Source organism: Clinocottus analis, unplaced genomic scaffold (assembly GCF_023055335.1).
Source record: "Clinocottus analis isolate CAN_PGR_092001 unplaced genomic scaffold, fCliAna1.0.p SCAF_2, whole genome shotgun sequence".
NCBI classification, from domain to species: domain Eukaryota; kingdom Metazoa; phylum Chordata; class Actinopteri; order Perciformes; family Cottidae; genus Clinocottus; species Clinocottus analis.
Window position 1 is genome coordinate 17,846,040 of NW_027175931.1, and position 15,086 is coordinate 17,861,125.

General features: G+C 41.3%; 2 protein-coding genes across 2 annotated transcripts; both read right to left on the reverse strand.

The window, feature by feature from the left end:
* Positions 1–499: 499 nt before the first annotated feature.
* On the reverse strand, positions 500–6,756 carry olfcu1 (olfactory receptor C family, u1). Its single transcript, XM_068584159.1, has 14 exons — positions 6,739–6,756; positions 6,195–6,209; positions 5,692–5,915; positions 5,376–5,532; positions 5,013–5,159; positions 4,736–4,888; positions 4,461–4,661; positions 3,565–4,044; positions 3,312–3,442; positions 2,606–2,702; positions 2,341–2,464; positions 1,184–1,656; positions 1,009–1,089; positions 500–847 (listed from the first exon to the last, which is right to left on the reverse strand). The coding sequence occupies exons 1-14, from the start codon at positions 6,754–6,756 to the stop codon at positions 500–502; spliced, it is 2,649 nt and encodes an 882-aa protein (XP_068440260.1).
* Positions 6,757–7,465: 709 nt separating this feature from the next.
* Positions 7,466–14,401, reverse strand: LOC137790089 (extracellular calcium-sensing receptor-like). Its single transcript, XM_068584031.1, has 8 exons — positions 14,373–14,401; positions 13,751–14,045; positions 13,367–13,656; positions 12,806–13,101; positions 11,987–12,189; positions 11,639–11,860; positions 9,490–9,613; positions 7,466–8,408 (listed from the first exon to the last, which is right to left on the reverse strand). Exons 1-8 carry the CDS (start codon positions 14,399–14,401, stop codon positions 7,504–7,506), a joined length of 2,364 nt encoding a protein of 787 aa, XP_068440132.1. The 3' UTR covers positions 7,466–7,503.
* Between the last annotated feature and the right edge of the window lie 685 nt (positions 14,402–15,086).

Sequence of the window (15,086 nt, forward strand, 5' to 3'; positions counted from 1 at the left end):
TTCATCAGCGGCCGTGAGCAGATACTTCATCACACCCTCTCCTCTGCGCTCTGGGTGTGAGGAACTATTGAGCAGAATTTGATTTGATGTTTGACTTTGCTTTTATCTTTCACAATTCAAATGTGCTTGTACAATTGTTATGGCTCACTAGCACAAGCACAAATAAAACTATTGGTTTGAATGTTTAAAATTGGATGCACACACATCATTTCATACGGTCATGAAAAACATTTGTTAAACACTGATAACCTATAGGTTTTTTTTTATTGATACAATGTAACTATACAAAGTGAGTCTGTAATGAGATATGTCGTGTTTCAAATATGCAGTTATAGTATGTAAGACATTGGACAATAAAGCTTTTCTAGCAGGGTGCTGTGAATATGGGGCATGGACTACTAAAGGGTTATTGTGAGAGAGACAGTAACAGGAAAAGGTGTACACAAACACACTGCAACAATGTACAGGAACTGTGTGACACATGGTGACTTCATGTTAGTTATTTTCTCGTCAGTCCTTTCTTAATGTTTCTCTGAGGCCGCAGTAATATTATATAACATTTTGGCACAAAAATACATAGCAACAGTCCAAAACTGGAGGCTAATATAGCAAATACTTCCACAGCCACAGTGAACTTTCCAGGAGAGCTGACGTAAGCTGGGATGAAAGAGATCCACACGGCCCAGAAGATCAGCATGCTGAAGGTGATGAGCTTGGCCTCATTGAAGGTATCGGGGAGCTTGCGTCCAAGGAACGCCAGGATGAGGCAGACGAGGGCCAGTAGACCAATGTAGCCCAGGACCAGATAAAATCCAGGGGGCCATGGCTCCTTACACTCCACAACAATCTAAGTATGTCCAACAATACATGAATACAGATCAATCAACATGAATGGTATCATTTTGCATCAGGGTGTTTATAACCAATTTGAACTGATTGTTTGGTTTGGCTCTGATTTCTGCATTTCTCATTCTGGAGACTCCTGACGGTAGATACTGCAATTCTTACTTTTCCAGTCAAGGCTTGGTAGTTTGAGTTCTTGAATGGGAAAGGAGGGGCGCCCAAAAGACAACCAGCACAGAGACAAATCTGGGGGCAAAATGAAAAGATAAGCTACCCTTTATAAACCCCCCCAAAATTGAAAAAACGTCACAGCTTAGTGTTGGTGCTAAAGCCCTCCCACCTGAGGAGCTGTCGTGCACAGGATCAAAGTCCTCTGTTGAGAGGGACCAAACTGCTTCAGGGCCCTCGAACCGGGTGCTTTGGAGTAAAAGACCAAGAGAACAACTATGGTCTTCACGAGGAGGCAGGAGAGACAGAGGACAAAGCTGATCCCGAATGCGGCCTGCCGGAGCCGACACGTCCACACTGAAGGCTGGCCGATGAACACCAGGGAACACAGGAAGCACAGCTTGAGTGACAGGAGAAGCAGGAAGCTTATTTCTGAGTTGTTGGCCTTCACGATCGGCGTGCGACGGAAACGTTGAAAGACAGCAGTGACCATGGTTGTCAGGACAACGCCCAGCAGCGTGAGCGTGACCAGGACGACGCCCATGATGTCGTGGAAAGACAGGAACTCTTCCACCCCAGCCACGCATGTCACATGGTCTTTGTCTGACCAGTAGTATTCAGCACACTTTGTGCACTCGGTGGAACCTATTCGAGAGACACACACAAACACACACACTGTAAACACACCCAAACTCTACACAACAGTTTGCATTCATATATGCCAAAGTTGTGCGACATTCTTTTTTTTGTGGGTTTAACCCTAGAACATTAACGTTGGTTGATTTTTACCAGCGCGATTGTGGTTACGTAATTTTCATTGTGTTGCTTTTGTCTGAGTTGTGTAGGTGTTTGTGTAGCTTCAGGCTGCCCACTGACGTTATGAAGGCGGGAAGCCGATCCCTTTTTTTTTGTTCTGGTGATTTTCACCCAACGTTAGTGATAAAGGGTCAAAGATTTTCAGGTGGACATTACCATCGCGGGGAGACTCACATCACCCAGGAAGGATCAAAGAAGAAGTTCATAGCTCCATTATTTATATTTCTAATCATGTTTCATTGACGATTCCCCAAATTGTTCACCTGATTTTTAACCTTTTCTCAGGGTCTCACTGGGACACCTGTTTTCAGTTTCATGAGAAATTCTACATAATGTAAAAATAAAAGAAGATATTCAATATTGTATTTTTGTATTCATATATTTTGATGAGAAATATGTTTTATCGGGTACTTTATATCGGGGATAAAATATACTCTTTGTAATGTTAGTGTTCCAGGATTTGGCATTTTGCTTCAGACACGTTATGAATGGAAAAAAAAATGGATGGGCCACCGGTCTGGTTGCTGATCTCTCCATCTGCACAGGGCAAACAATCAAAGCAGCAGTGAGGCTCTCCGGGCCGTCTGGCCTGTCTGCTGCCGGGCGAGCACGGAGAACTACACTGAGACGCAGGAACCTGGAGAAATAAAGGAGTTCAATCACATACCAAGATTTGCGTCGCAGCAGATTACATGCTGGGTTCCATGCTAGCAATTTGAATATGTCTTTTCCTGTAAGCTAAAGAAATTTAAATGTTTTTAGAGGACATGTGACCCACCTGTGACTGTCCACTTGTCCACACAATGGTGCTCTGCTTTATCTGCAGCTGTTCTTTCAATGGAGCGGAACCATCGTAGCTTCCCACTTTTATGAATCTAAACACATGGCATTATTGTAATATCAGGCCAGAGTAAATTTGACAATTTTGTATTGCTGAAAGTTTAAAAAGCGTTACAGCGCATTCTCATGCAACGGTTTGTAAATCCTACAAAATGTCATCAATGTCATCTCATCGTTTGTGTGTTTTCCGACAAAAGCCCGTCAATTTCTGCTCGTTACAGGCATACAGTCTTTTTTATAGATACACTTTTGTCTTCACGGATGATCCTGTGAGGTTGAAGCATGATAACTACTCGGTTAGGTTTAGGAATAGATTGTTGTTTGAGTTAAAACAACCGTGGACGTGTCGTTAAGGAAGTACACAAGTGACATGACAAAAACCTCAACAGACTCCTCGTTTCACAAACTGCTGTTTGATAGATTAACCTCCCCTCCTGCTCTCATTGAGTGTAATTCGCTGTCTTTATACATCCTCCTTTAAGATTATGTGAATGACATACGAAAAAACTTTGTGGGATATCTTTGAACTATTTGAAATATATTTTGTAGTTTTGCCGCTGAAGGAGATCAGTTTGACATCAAACTAAATAAAAAGTTCTTGAAAACATAATTATATCCGAGAGTTTAAAAGGATAATATTCCACCTAATTACACCCGTGCTGTCTTTCTGCCAGTTGATGATGTCATAGAGAGGGACCGGCTCTCCGTTGGAGTCAAAAAAAACCTTCTCCTCAAACTGGTTGGTGAAATTCACTGCCTTCAGATGTTGCAGCAACTGTATGAAAAGAGAAAAAACTCAATAAAGAACAGAGGAGAGAACAACTAAAGGAAAGACTCATGTAATGACATAGTTCAAATAAATCATATACTTTATTATGTTGCCGTGGTTTAACTTGCCTGCCTAGAAGTGAATGATTTGCGATTCTCACACTTTCCGTGATGTTCTGCAGAATCACAGTTTAATAAAGTGTGAAGAGCATGGGCGATGGCATATACAGCTTTATAAACATTATAGGATATTCTGACCTGAGATACATCAGTAAAGCTGCTGTCAATGGCCCTCACATCCTCTGAACCAGTGCACGCAGGCTTTTCAGCAGCACCTTCATAGTTTGCATCAGCTGATTGGTTTCCTCTAAACTCTAGCCTGCAGCTAAACAGCTCTTCCCAGAACATGTTGACGAACGCCATCCCGGGTATTGGAGAAGGGCGGATATTCAACAAGAACTCTTTCAAGCCTGGGATCCTGACTCCAGGGAAGGAGAAGCCCAGCGTGCCCTCTAAGAGACGGTGGAAGCGGGGTGAGGTCAGCAGGCTCGCCGTCACCCAGGCTTCACTTGCTACCCACTGGATGCCTGTCGCATTTCTCTGAGCCAGCTGGAAAATAAGGCATACGTCAAGAAATCTAATAAGAAAGCAAACAGATGAGCATGAACTCCAATTATTACTTTAAATGCTTCATAATATATAATGGTATGATCATGCATATGCATAAACTGAGACAAAGAGACACGTCCTTTTAGATGGAGTGACACAAAATGGATTTTTTTTTTTTACAAAGTTAGGAATATAATGTTCAAGTCCAGTCCGATTTCACTTTACACATAAACAAATACAGCCTGCCTGTTCTATAAAGTGAAGCCTCCAGGGTTTCTGATTTAAACTGGTATCAGATCGGTACTTGGTGTTGGCCACTCATATTTTTTAATTTTTACTAAATTTAGTCGGCGACACAAAACAAGTCAGCGTTTGTTAGTTGAGCCACAAAAGGTTGAGAACCCCAGAGTGCTCACCTCGAGGATCAAGTCCAGCAGCTGTCCCTCTGTGGCAAACACCACCACGACCACTGCGGTGGAACTCTGCAGCCTGTCTGCCATTTCCTGTGTCTCAGCCGCTGTGGGTGATTTCGGGATGGTCAGATGAAATGCCAGACACCCACCTTGTTGTCTAAACTGGTTGGAAAATTCGTGGATACCATAGCGACTGTAGTCATCCTGAAATACATAGAGAGCTTTTGTAAAACATGTTGGTATGTTGGTATGAAAGAAAAGAAGAAGGCTTATCTCACCGTGGTCCCTATTGTGCCCACCCAGAACCAGCCTAAGAAGGTGACCAGCTGAACAAGCCCTCTAACTTGAAAGAGATCACTCGGCACAGTCCGCAAGAATGATGGGTACATGTGCTTGTCAGTTAGACAGGTACAGGTGGCAAAATAACTCACCTGTAAAAAACAAAATGTATCAAGCATTCTTTTGTGATTCATCATGAAAAAAAAAAAACGTGATGAAAATATATACAGTATATGTGAAAATGTGGTGCTGTGCATGTTTCTGGCTTTTCATTACCAGTGGGAGATTGAAAGGGCCAAGGGTGTGAGCTACTGCTCTTGTAGGAGAAGAGGATGCAAGGCCAATCACAGCTGCCACCGGAGAGTCAGCCAGACAATGAGGTAAAGTTTGAGACCGTGTACTCCCATCAGTTGTTTCATTTTCCTTTTTGTCATTTCCATTATTTTCAAGACTGTGAGGCGTTGCTTCAAGAAATTCAGACACTCTCTTTTTCACTGTCCACAGCATCCTTTCCTTTCTTTCATTTTCATTGCCTTTTACCCCCTCCGATCCAGTACTTCTGTCCTTTGACATATCTAATCTTTTATCCATTTCTTCCATTTGGTTCACCTCATTCATCACAACTTTGGATGGACTGACTAAAGACAAAAGAGCTTTGAGGCTAGTGTGGACATGGTCACAGCTGTCCATGATCCTGTAGCCGAGTTTAACCCCTGGTAACAGGCTCAAATTACGGTTTATTTCCTCCACTGCGAACACCATGGTCATTATCCAGCGGAAGGCTCTGTGGTCAAAGCTGCAGAGAATTAAATAAAGTTGAATGCAGTCTATGGAATTCATCCTTTGACAAAAAACACATTTCAGTTACGTTTTTGTGTAAAAATTAAAACAATATGAAAATTGAAAACATGTGGTGGGGGGGTATATCACATATCAACAGGACCCTTACACTTACCCGCTGCAAGGCGTGAGATAAGGTTTGCTGTGGTAACTTTGCTCTTGCTTGGAAGCCACATAATGCAAAGGGAAAAGCCCTCCGATCACGACATCCCCTCCCGACTGCAGGGCCGCAGGCTCGCTGGCTGCCAGCTTCACACAATGAGGTAAACTAGAACCGACCTCACTCACGTTCTCCTCATTCCCCACCACACTTCTCTCTAAACTTGGCTCTTCCCTTTCCTTCACATCAGAGAACACAGGAAAAAGAAGCATAAATAAGGCGCAAAGACTCAGCCAGGGAGAAGCCATCACAATGGTAGAATGTCGACACAGACCCAATGAACACTGTCTTTAAGAGATGACAGTTCGCCAACATATTCTCTGAAAGGCTGTCTAAGTGCTATAAAAACTGTGATGGTTGCTTTATTTCATGGGTCATATGAGTCATCGCCAGATTAACCAATCACAATCAAATGCAATGGCACAGGAGAGAGGACAATACGTGAATGCAAATGTTACATCATCCTGCTGAGACTGGAGAGAAACACAAAGACAGCAATCAGGGTTCAAGGAAAAAACACATTTAGATCTGATTGAGATATGACTGCAGGTTTAGATCCTAAAGCTGCATCAAAGCTCACTTTGTGCCCTGAATAGTCTGTTTAATTAGCATTATTAAACGTACCTCTATCTTTGTGTACTGTAAACTGTTTTGTCTTTCCTTTTGTCTGATGTTTTCATGTGTTCACAATTTTTAAATTATTGCTAAATAGAAAAAGAGAAATACAATTTTGCTAAAAATGTGATTATGTGTTTGTTTCCATCTTTCATATTATTATAGTGGACAATGGTGGACAATACACACAAATTAGTTAGTTGGGGCATGTGAGGATCAAGGGATGTTAATAGGTACTAAAACACAAAAAAAGTAGTGTATCTTTCATAGTTTACAATTGCTGCAGTTCAGTTTGCATCCCTTTTCTGGACTTTATGGATATTTTATTTTTATTGTACTGTATGCAATATGCTTTAACCTCCCATAGCATCAAACTTACATCCCCACCATGTGTTGAGGTTTCATCTTTAAGCTGCTCTTGCTCCACTTTGACAATCAATTAAAAGAGTTCAGTTGAATCCATTCTCACACAACTCAGTGAGAACCTGAGAGGCCCATCAAGTCAGATCTTTCAGATCTGGAATTGAAGATTGCCAATGCCTCTTGTCCAAGTCTCTTCTGTGGACTGCATGTACAATATTATCTTCACTAAGTGCCCATGTCTCTTTTCTACTCCTGCAGGGCATCATATTAATTTCATGTTAACCTTATTGCAGTTAAATCTAATAAATATACAAATTGAAGAAGTTATTGTGGCGTTGAATATGGTCTTAAAAAAATAGATACAAACACATTATTAAAGTAGCAATAATTTAATGAAGAAGATTCACCTTGTGTATTCATTTTATGTATATGATTACACATAAAAGACATATAATTCAATCAAAATATTTATACAAAATAACTTGTTAATTACAGTAAATCAACAAGGTGAAAACAGTCGAATGTGCACATCATGAGCATTACACTGTAGGTTGTCGTCCTAACTATTGCAAACTAACTACTCCTTCAATTTGTATATTTATTAGATTTAACTGCAATAAGGTTAGCATGAAATTAATATGATGTCCTGCAAGAGTAGAAATGAGACATGGGCACTTAGTGAAGATGATATTGTACATGCAGTCCACAGAAGAGACTTGGACAAGAGGCGTTGGCAATCTTCAATTCCAGATCTGACTTGATGGGCCTCTCAGGTTCTTACTGAATCTTTTAGGATACATTTTTGTTCATTAAATGTTTCTTGGTGTTTTTCTCTGGCTTAAACAATATGATGAAACACTTTGGAGCAAATATACACAATATGAGTCCAAAACTAGAGGCAAGAATGGCAAATATCTCCACAGCCACAGTAAATTTCCCAGGAGAACTGACATATGCTGGGATGAAGGTGATCCAGACTGCACAGAATATCAGCATGCTGAAGGTGATAAGCTTGGCTTCATTAAAATTATCAGGTAGTTTCCGGGCTAGGACCGCTAACACGAAGCAAAAGACAGCCAGCAGGCCGATGTACCCGAGCACAGCCCAGAACCCAATAGATGAGCCTAATGCACACTCCAGGATGATTCTCTCCTTGTATGTGGTGAGGTTTTTCATTGGAAAAGGAGCACTAAGAACCAACCAAAGAGTACATATTATAACTTGAATGAAGGTAAAAGACACTACAGTCATCCTTTGCTGTGGAGGACCAAACCATTTCATAACATTACGACCTGGGAGTGTGGCTTTAAATGCCATTAACACAACTATTGTTTTTCCAAGAACACAAGACATACAAAGGACGAAGGTGATCCCAAACGCTGTGTGGCGCAGCATGCAGGACCACTCAGAGGGTTCTCCAATGAAAGTCAATGAGCATAAGAAACAGAGAGTCAGAGAGAAAAGCAGCAGGAAGCTCAGCTCAGAGTTGTTGGCTCTGACAATCGGGGATGTCCTGTGACGGTGAAACACAGCCGCTGTTATGATGGCAAGACAGGCACCACCAACTGAGAATGCAGCCAGGATGAATCCTAGGGCCTCGTTGAAGGAAAGAAACTCTACAGGCTTGGGGAGACAAGTGTCTCTCTTTGCATTAGGCCACAATTCCTTGGGGCAAGGGAAACAATCAGGGGAATCTGAAAGAACACAACAAAAGGGCTTTTAGCAGTCATACTCAATATTTGATGTTGTGCAGTAGATAATAATGAAGGAAGCGGCTATTGAGAACACTGTAGCTGCAGCTTGGTCTTTAGAGGTGGAGACAGGAGGTTGGCATTAAAGGAGCTACCGCTGTGGAAAAAAGTGTGGTGGTGAAGCAGCTCGGTAGAGTGAAGGCCTGGTTTGGAGGGCTTTTTTGAGTAGTGCTGTGTTCACACCAAAAGAGTTGCGAAATATTTGCACAAGGAGATAACATGTAAAGTCAATGCACAGACGAGAATGGTTGCGAAAAAGCAAATTTTTCTCCTGGCGGCGCAAATGACGCGAAAAAGCGTTGTGAATATTTGCATTCACCAGAGTTTAAATATTTTAACTCTGCCGATTTAATTCGTCTGACGCCGAGTTGCGAAAGCCAAGCGGCTTCATTCAGACACTCGTCCTGGAGGAGTCGGAGCTGTGTGCGACTACGGATAATATGAACCCAGACATGGGGGCGCTTGATGTTTACACGTTTATGGTATTCCTACAACAAGTATAACGCATAAATAGTTGTTAATTTTTCATGGTCGATGAAAATTGTTTTACAGGAACGTGACCGGGTCAGTTTAGGTTAGCTAGTGAGGCTATGTGCAGCTAACTACAGGAATGTGACCGGGTCAGTTTAGGTTAGCTAGTGAGGCTATGTGCAGCTAACTACAGGAATGTGACCGGGTCAGTTTAGGTTAGCTAGTGAGGCTATGTGCTGGTAACTAGGGGTAACATAGCCGCAGCCCATTTCTGCCACGAATGGTGAGAAAAAAAAAATGGGAAAAAGCGAATTAACAACATAAAGTCAGGCGAAAGCTCCGTTGTGGGACAGGGAGCCAGTGCAGGGTTTTAGTGGACAGGGGTGATGTGATCACAGCAGTGATAACGGGTGAGCAGACAAGGAGGATAATAGGTAGCATGTATACACAGACTCTCAGGACAACTTTAACTGCTTGGTTAAAGTGTAAAACATGTATTACGTTAACAGTTATGTGCCAGTTTATGTCTAATCTGCAATCGGAGAAACGATACCTGTAGCATTGCTAATCTCTCCCTCAGGACACGGTATACAATCAAAACAGCAAATGGGTTTTCCTTTCTGCAGCACTTTGCGAGATCCTGCAGGACAGCTGTCAGAGCACACTGACACAGGCACCTGGCACAAACAAAGTCACACATGTTAAAATGTGCATCGAGGATTAAAGGAGTTAAGATTATTAAGTGTGTCTAAAAACAATACTTGCATGTCAATTAAAGGTAAGTTTACTCGCAAAGTCCATATTAACTGGTTGACCTATTTTTCCTATGTCCTAAACCGCTGACAACATGCTTCAGGGACCAAATAATATGTCTTCAACACGGCATCCTTCATATATAAGTTAGATCATCACTTAAAACCGGATACGCCTCCCGAGCCTTCCCTGACAACACACTGCAACAGCACAGTTTGCTGAGTCGGACCAGTTTCTTGTCCTTGCAACTCTTTCAAACAGGGAAAAAAACATCTGGGTCCTTTTTTATTAAACTTAGGCAAGATGCAAGGTACTCACTATATCAGAAGACTCAGACTTTCTTTCATTTGCAAAATTATCCTGATGGCCTAAACAGAATCACAAAGTTATAGCTATTTTATACAAACAAAGTAATATATTATCACGCCTGCAATGTCTTGTGTGTGCAGGGTTTCAGTGTAGAGACAACTTCAACCTTGAGGCATCTGACCGAGAGGCGCTGCGTAATTGTGCGTTGCTCGGCGGGGGAGTCCACGTGGCTTCGTGGGTCGGTCCCCACTAGGGATGTCACGAGAACCGATACTTACGGTACCTTTCGATTCTGAAATATCAAAACACGGACGATGCCTATTTTTTTGAGGTATCGCAAGTACCGTGAGCTGCACCTCTTCTGGAACTGATGTGGGCAGTATACGCTTTCGTGTTCCAGTCGATGTTTACATTCAGAAAACAAAGATGGCAACTACGGCTGCAGCGATTGTCCCACCGTGACTTGTTGACAAGAAAGGGTAGCGTAATTTACTTCGACGAGCGCTTTTACATCACTTTGACGAGCGCTTTTACATCACTCCGCGAGCAAAATCCCCTCTTGCGCAAGCAAAACCTGCTTGTTCTTAAAGCTTTAAACTGCGCTAGTGTATTTGTTGCCTGAGCGCTCTCTCTCTCTCTCTTTCGCTACTAGATCAACAGACAGAAAGCTACACTGCACGCCGTGCTAGCTTACTTAAATACCTAGCTAACAGAAAGGCTGTGTGCTGAGGAACTGCACGCGGGGCCTACCGAGCTGGCGTGGCTTGTAAACAGTGGAGGTGGTGAACATTAGTGGAACTTGAGCAACAGCTATCTCTGGAAAGTCGGTGCACACCGAAAGAAACTGTTGACAGTAAATCGTTTTGAAGCAAATGCAGACGGGTTTGTGCACTGATTGAGCTAGCAGAACGGCGCATTGCTCTGGAAGATTTATATTTCACAGTAAGTGGGCGGACCCAGTCACCATCAGTTCTGGGCATGCGCAACTCTCAACAAGTAAACTAAAACTTTCAGTGAAGTGTGGTGCAGCAAACGTGTCGGGTGTTTTTAAAAAAAATATTTGAATAAAGAAGTTCATGTTTCAAGTTTAAGTACATTGAATCTTTTTTTTTAATCATGGTATCAAAATTGGTAATGAGAATCATGTTATTTTACTGGTATTGGCACCGACTACTAAACTTTTGGTATCGTGACACTCCTAGTCCCCACGCACGCTTGTGGTAGTGCCGTGTGGCGGAGTGGGTGTCTGCTGTCCGCACATGGTAAACTGTAGAAACGCCTCGTGTATTGAGTGGGTCAGTCTGTGACAGTAACTCCCGGGACACTTTTTTTCCCCCAGTCCACCCGTGATGTGGACTATACGGCACTCACTGAAGGCCTAAGTTTAAAACGCACAGCCTGCAACTGGTGCTTATGAATGTTGGAACAATGCTTGAAAAATTACTCATACTTAACTAATGTTAAATACTATTACGATGTGTGACGCATGATTCATTACATTAAAATTGTATTCAAACAAATATCTTTACTGCTTTTATTTACAGGGGTAAGAATTGCAGTGACCCAAAATACGTGTTTACATATAACCTTTAATATAATGTAAGTTCAAATTGAAATATGTAATACATTTTGCTCCTTACTTGTGTGCTACCCTCCACCCAGGTGAGGTTCCTGTCTATACGGAGTTCCTGGCCCACCGGCAGTGATGCATCGTAGTGCCCTACTGCCACCAACTCAATGCTGCCACTCTCAGTTTTTTGCCAGTTAACCAGCTCGTATGTGGCCACAGGATCCCCGTTGGCATCAAATGACACATCATAACCATTTCGGGAAAACTTAACTTTCTTCAACTGAGTGAGAACCTGTGAGGATGAAGTAGTGGAAGAAAATAAAAGAGAAATAAAGCAATAGAAGATAAGATTGTAAGACTGTATGATTTAAAAAAAGGCACAACAGAGTGAAAAGTGTACATATTTGTTTTGACTGACCTGTTTGGACTCTATGTTGGTGAGTTTATCACACTGGGTGATAGAATATGATTCCTGACACACTTCATTATGAATGGCATGTGCTATTGCATAAGTGGCCTTGTACACCATGTTAGTGATTCTGAGCTGAGATGTGTCAGTGTACGGGCTCTGGATCGTCTCTATGTCTTCACTTCCATCACACACATTCTTGTCTGTGGTTGCTGTTAAAAACACATAAAGACAAAAACACATTTTCCTTAGCATTGACAAAATTATATATTATAATTCATCTAAAAAAATGTTTTATTATTTTTATTTTGAGCTTTATCTACCAGCCCATATATCAGACACTTAATCAACTGGATAAAATGCAAATCATGTATTTTTCTCATTGAATTTGAAGATCTGTGTTAAAGTGTTTTGAAGAAATAAACTATCACTGTTTGAAAAAGAGATTCAGACTATATACATATAAACTGTAACTGATACATGCTAGTAGGATAAGTAAAACTGTTTATACTTTAGTTTGCTTAGTGTCCTGTAGACTGTTAATTTATTGTGTGCATGTGTTCAGGCTTCAGGGTTGACATGGTGAAACTACTGAAGCTGAAGTTCATATAAACCACAAAAAAACTGATTATTCACAAAAATGCTCTTTATGTCCAGAACATGTCTTTGTTCAATATCTATATATATTCTATTTTAATCGAGGGGTTGGACTGAAAGCACCTTTGGACATTTTAACACAGTTTTAATTGGACTTTGAAAGAAATAACAGAACACACGCAAATACGCAACTTTGAGTGTCTTTTATGTTAATGAACCTAATTTTCTCACTTTTTCCCAGGCTGCAGTTAAATGCATCCTCCCAGAACTCAGTAAACACTGGAGAGGCAGCCACTTTAGAGGGAGAGAGGTCCAGCAGGAAGTCTCTCAGACCTGGGATGACAGATCGCTCAATGCCAAATCCAATTGCTCCAGCACATAAACTGAACCTCAGCATGTCTGGGTTAGTTACCCAGGACTCACTGCCGATCCACTGGCGAGGAGGAGAGGGCTTGAGCGACAGCTCTTCCAGCAGAATCGTCAAGTCTCCAGAGGTTGCAAATACCACAATCACCATAGCTGTCGACCTGGAGAGAAATAAAAGTGCATTGTATGAGACCAGTAATAACATATATTACAAATTAAATTGTCTGTGTCTATATATATATATATATATATATATATATATATATATGGAGATCATTTTAACAGTTTTTGGTCTCACTGAATTGGCCTCTAACGTGATAAAATACTCTTCTGTCTTATACTTTACCGAACATTGTTATGGACTTATGTACATACGATCAATGTGAATACAGGGAACAAAAGCACATAATAATAGAATATAAAAACCTGTTGATAATGTCTGCTACTCTCTGGATCCTGCTTCGTGGCTGGTACGTATTGAAAGATTCAGAATATTCCACACAGATTCCCTCTTTGTGTGCTGAGTCCAGGAAAGACGCCATGCCATTGTTTCCATAATCCGAATCTGATCGGATAGCACCAATCCAAGTCCAACCAAAGTGTTTTACCAGCTTTGCCAGCGCGTCAGCCTGGAACTGGTCACTTGGGATTGTTCTGAAGAAACTCGGGTACTGCTGCTTATCGGACAGGCATGCACATGTGGCAAAGTAACTAACCTAAAAGAACACAACAGTGTAATTATTGAACAGGACGACACAAAATAGCACTGGTCTGTTAAACACATAGTTTTCAGAAATTCAAAATATTTACTTGAGGAATGTTAAAGGGTCCGATGATGTGAGACATGCTGATTGATTGCGAGGACCCAGTCTCACCAACAACAGCCATCATTTTACCAGATTGTGAACAATTGTCACCGGTGTAAAACATTGGGTCCAGGCCGCTTGACAGCTGGAATGCCACATGCACTGATACAGACACAGAGGCACACGAGTCATAGATCTGATAACCAAGTTTGATGCCCGGCAGCAGCTCCGTGCTGTTGTTAATCTCCTCGATGGCGAAGATCATTGCACGTGAGTAGCGCAGTTCACGTGTAATAATCCTGCAAACAGACACTTGTGTCACTGTTTAAAATATGGTCTACATAATGATGAGGACAGAACATCCCAATAATTGTAACAGAAATACATAATAGGTAAGAATTTAAACACAAACATCAGTACAACATGCACAATAATCCTAATGCATAGATTAACAATAGTTGGATATTTTAAACTAGTTTTAGTTTTCATGTTTTCAGTCAACAAATGAAAAATAGCTACAATTCTTCTATTTTGTTAATATAATACTTACACATTATGTCATACTTTTTTTTATAATTCAAACTATATAAACATCCTTTTAGCCCCAACATCTTCCTCTTACTAACCTCCCTGAGCATCTTCGTGACTCAGGCATGATGGTGTAGTTATGCTTCATTGCGTGCGTGGAATAATGTAGGGAGAAACTACCACCAATAACGTAGTCACCATCCATTGAGAAAGCAGGTAGACGAGTGGTACCTTGGAGCTTACATTTCACAGATGAGGCCTCAGTGCTCACCCCAACACCAGTCCTATCCTCTGTGAGCTCATTCCTTTGTTTCAAACCATCCACAGAACCATTCAAGGCAAGAGCTGAGTTCAGCTCACACAAACCCAGAGACAGGATCAGGCCAATGAAGAGAGCTGAGATCTCCATCCTCAACTGTCCTCTTGTGGGCATTCTGTGTTTTTACTGGTCTATATAGATTTGGGACTGAATCCTCCCTCCTCCTGTACGTCATCTTACTGTACGTCAGAAGGAGGATGATCTGACCCTACAGTCTTTTTTTGTGAGCTTTGTGGACATTATAATATGCACCATGTGCCCATGTCTCTTTACTCTTTTAGAGCTACCCAAGAAAAATCTGTGTTCAAGCTATTATTACAGACTAACAAACGTCAACCTTATGAGTTCAGTTAATTTGCATAATTAATGCCAAAACAGAAATATGAATAAAGAAGCACTGAGTTTATAAAGTAGAATTAAGTGTATATCAATTTTCTTTTATACTAATAGGCTGTGATGACAGAATATTTTTTAAATCAAACAAATATCGTTT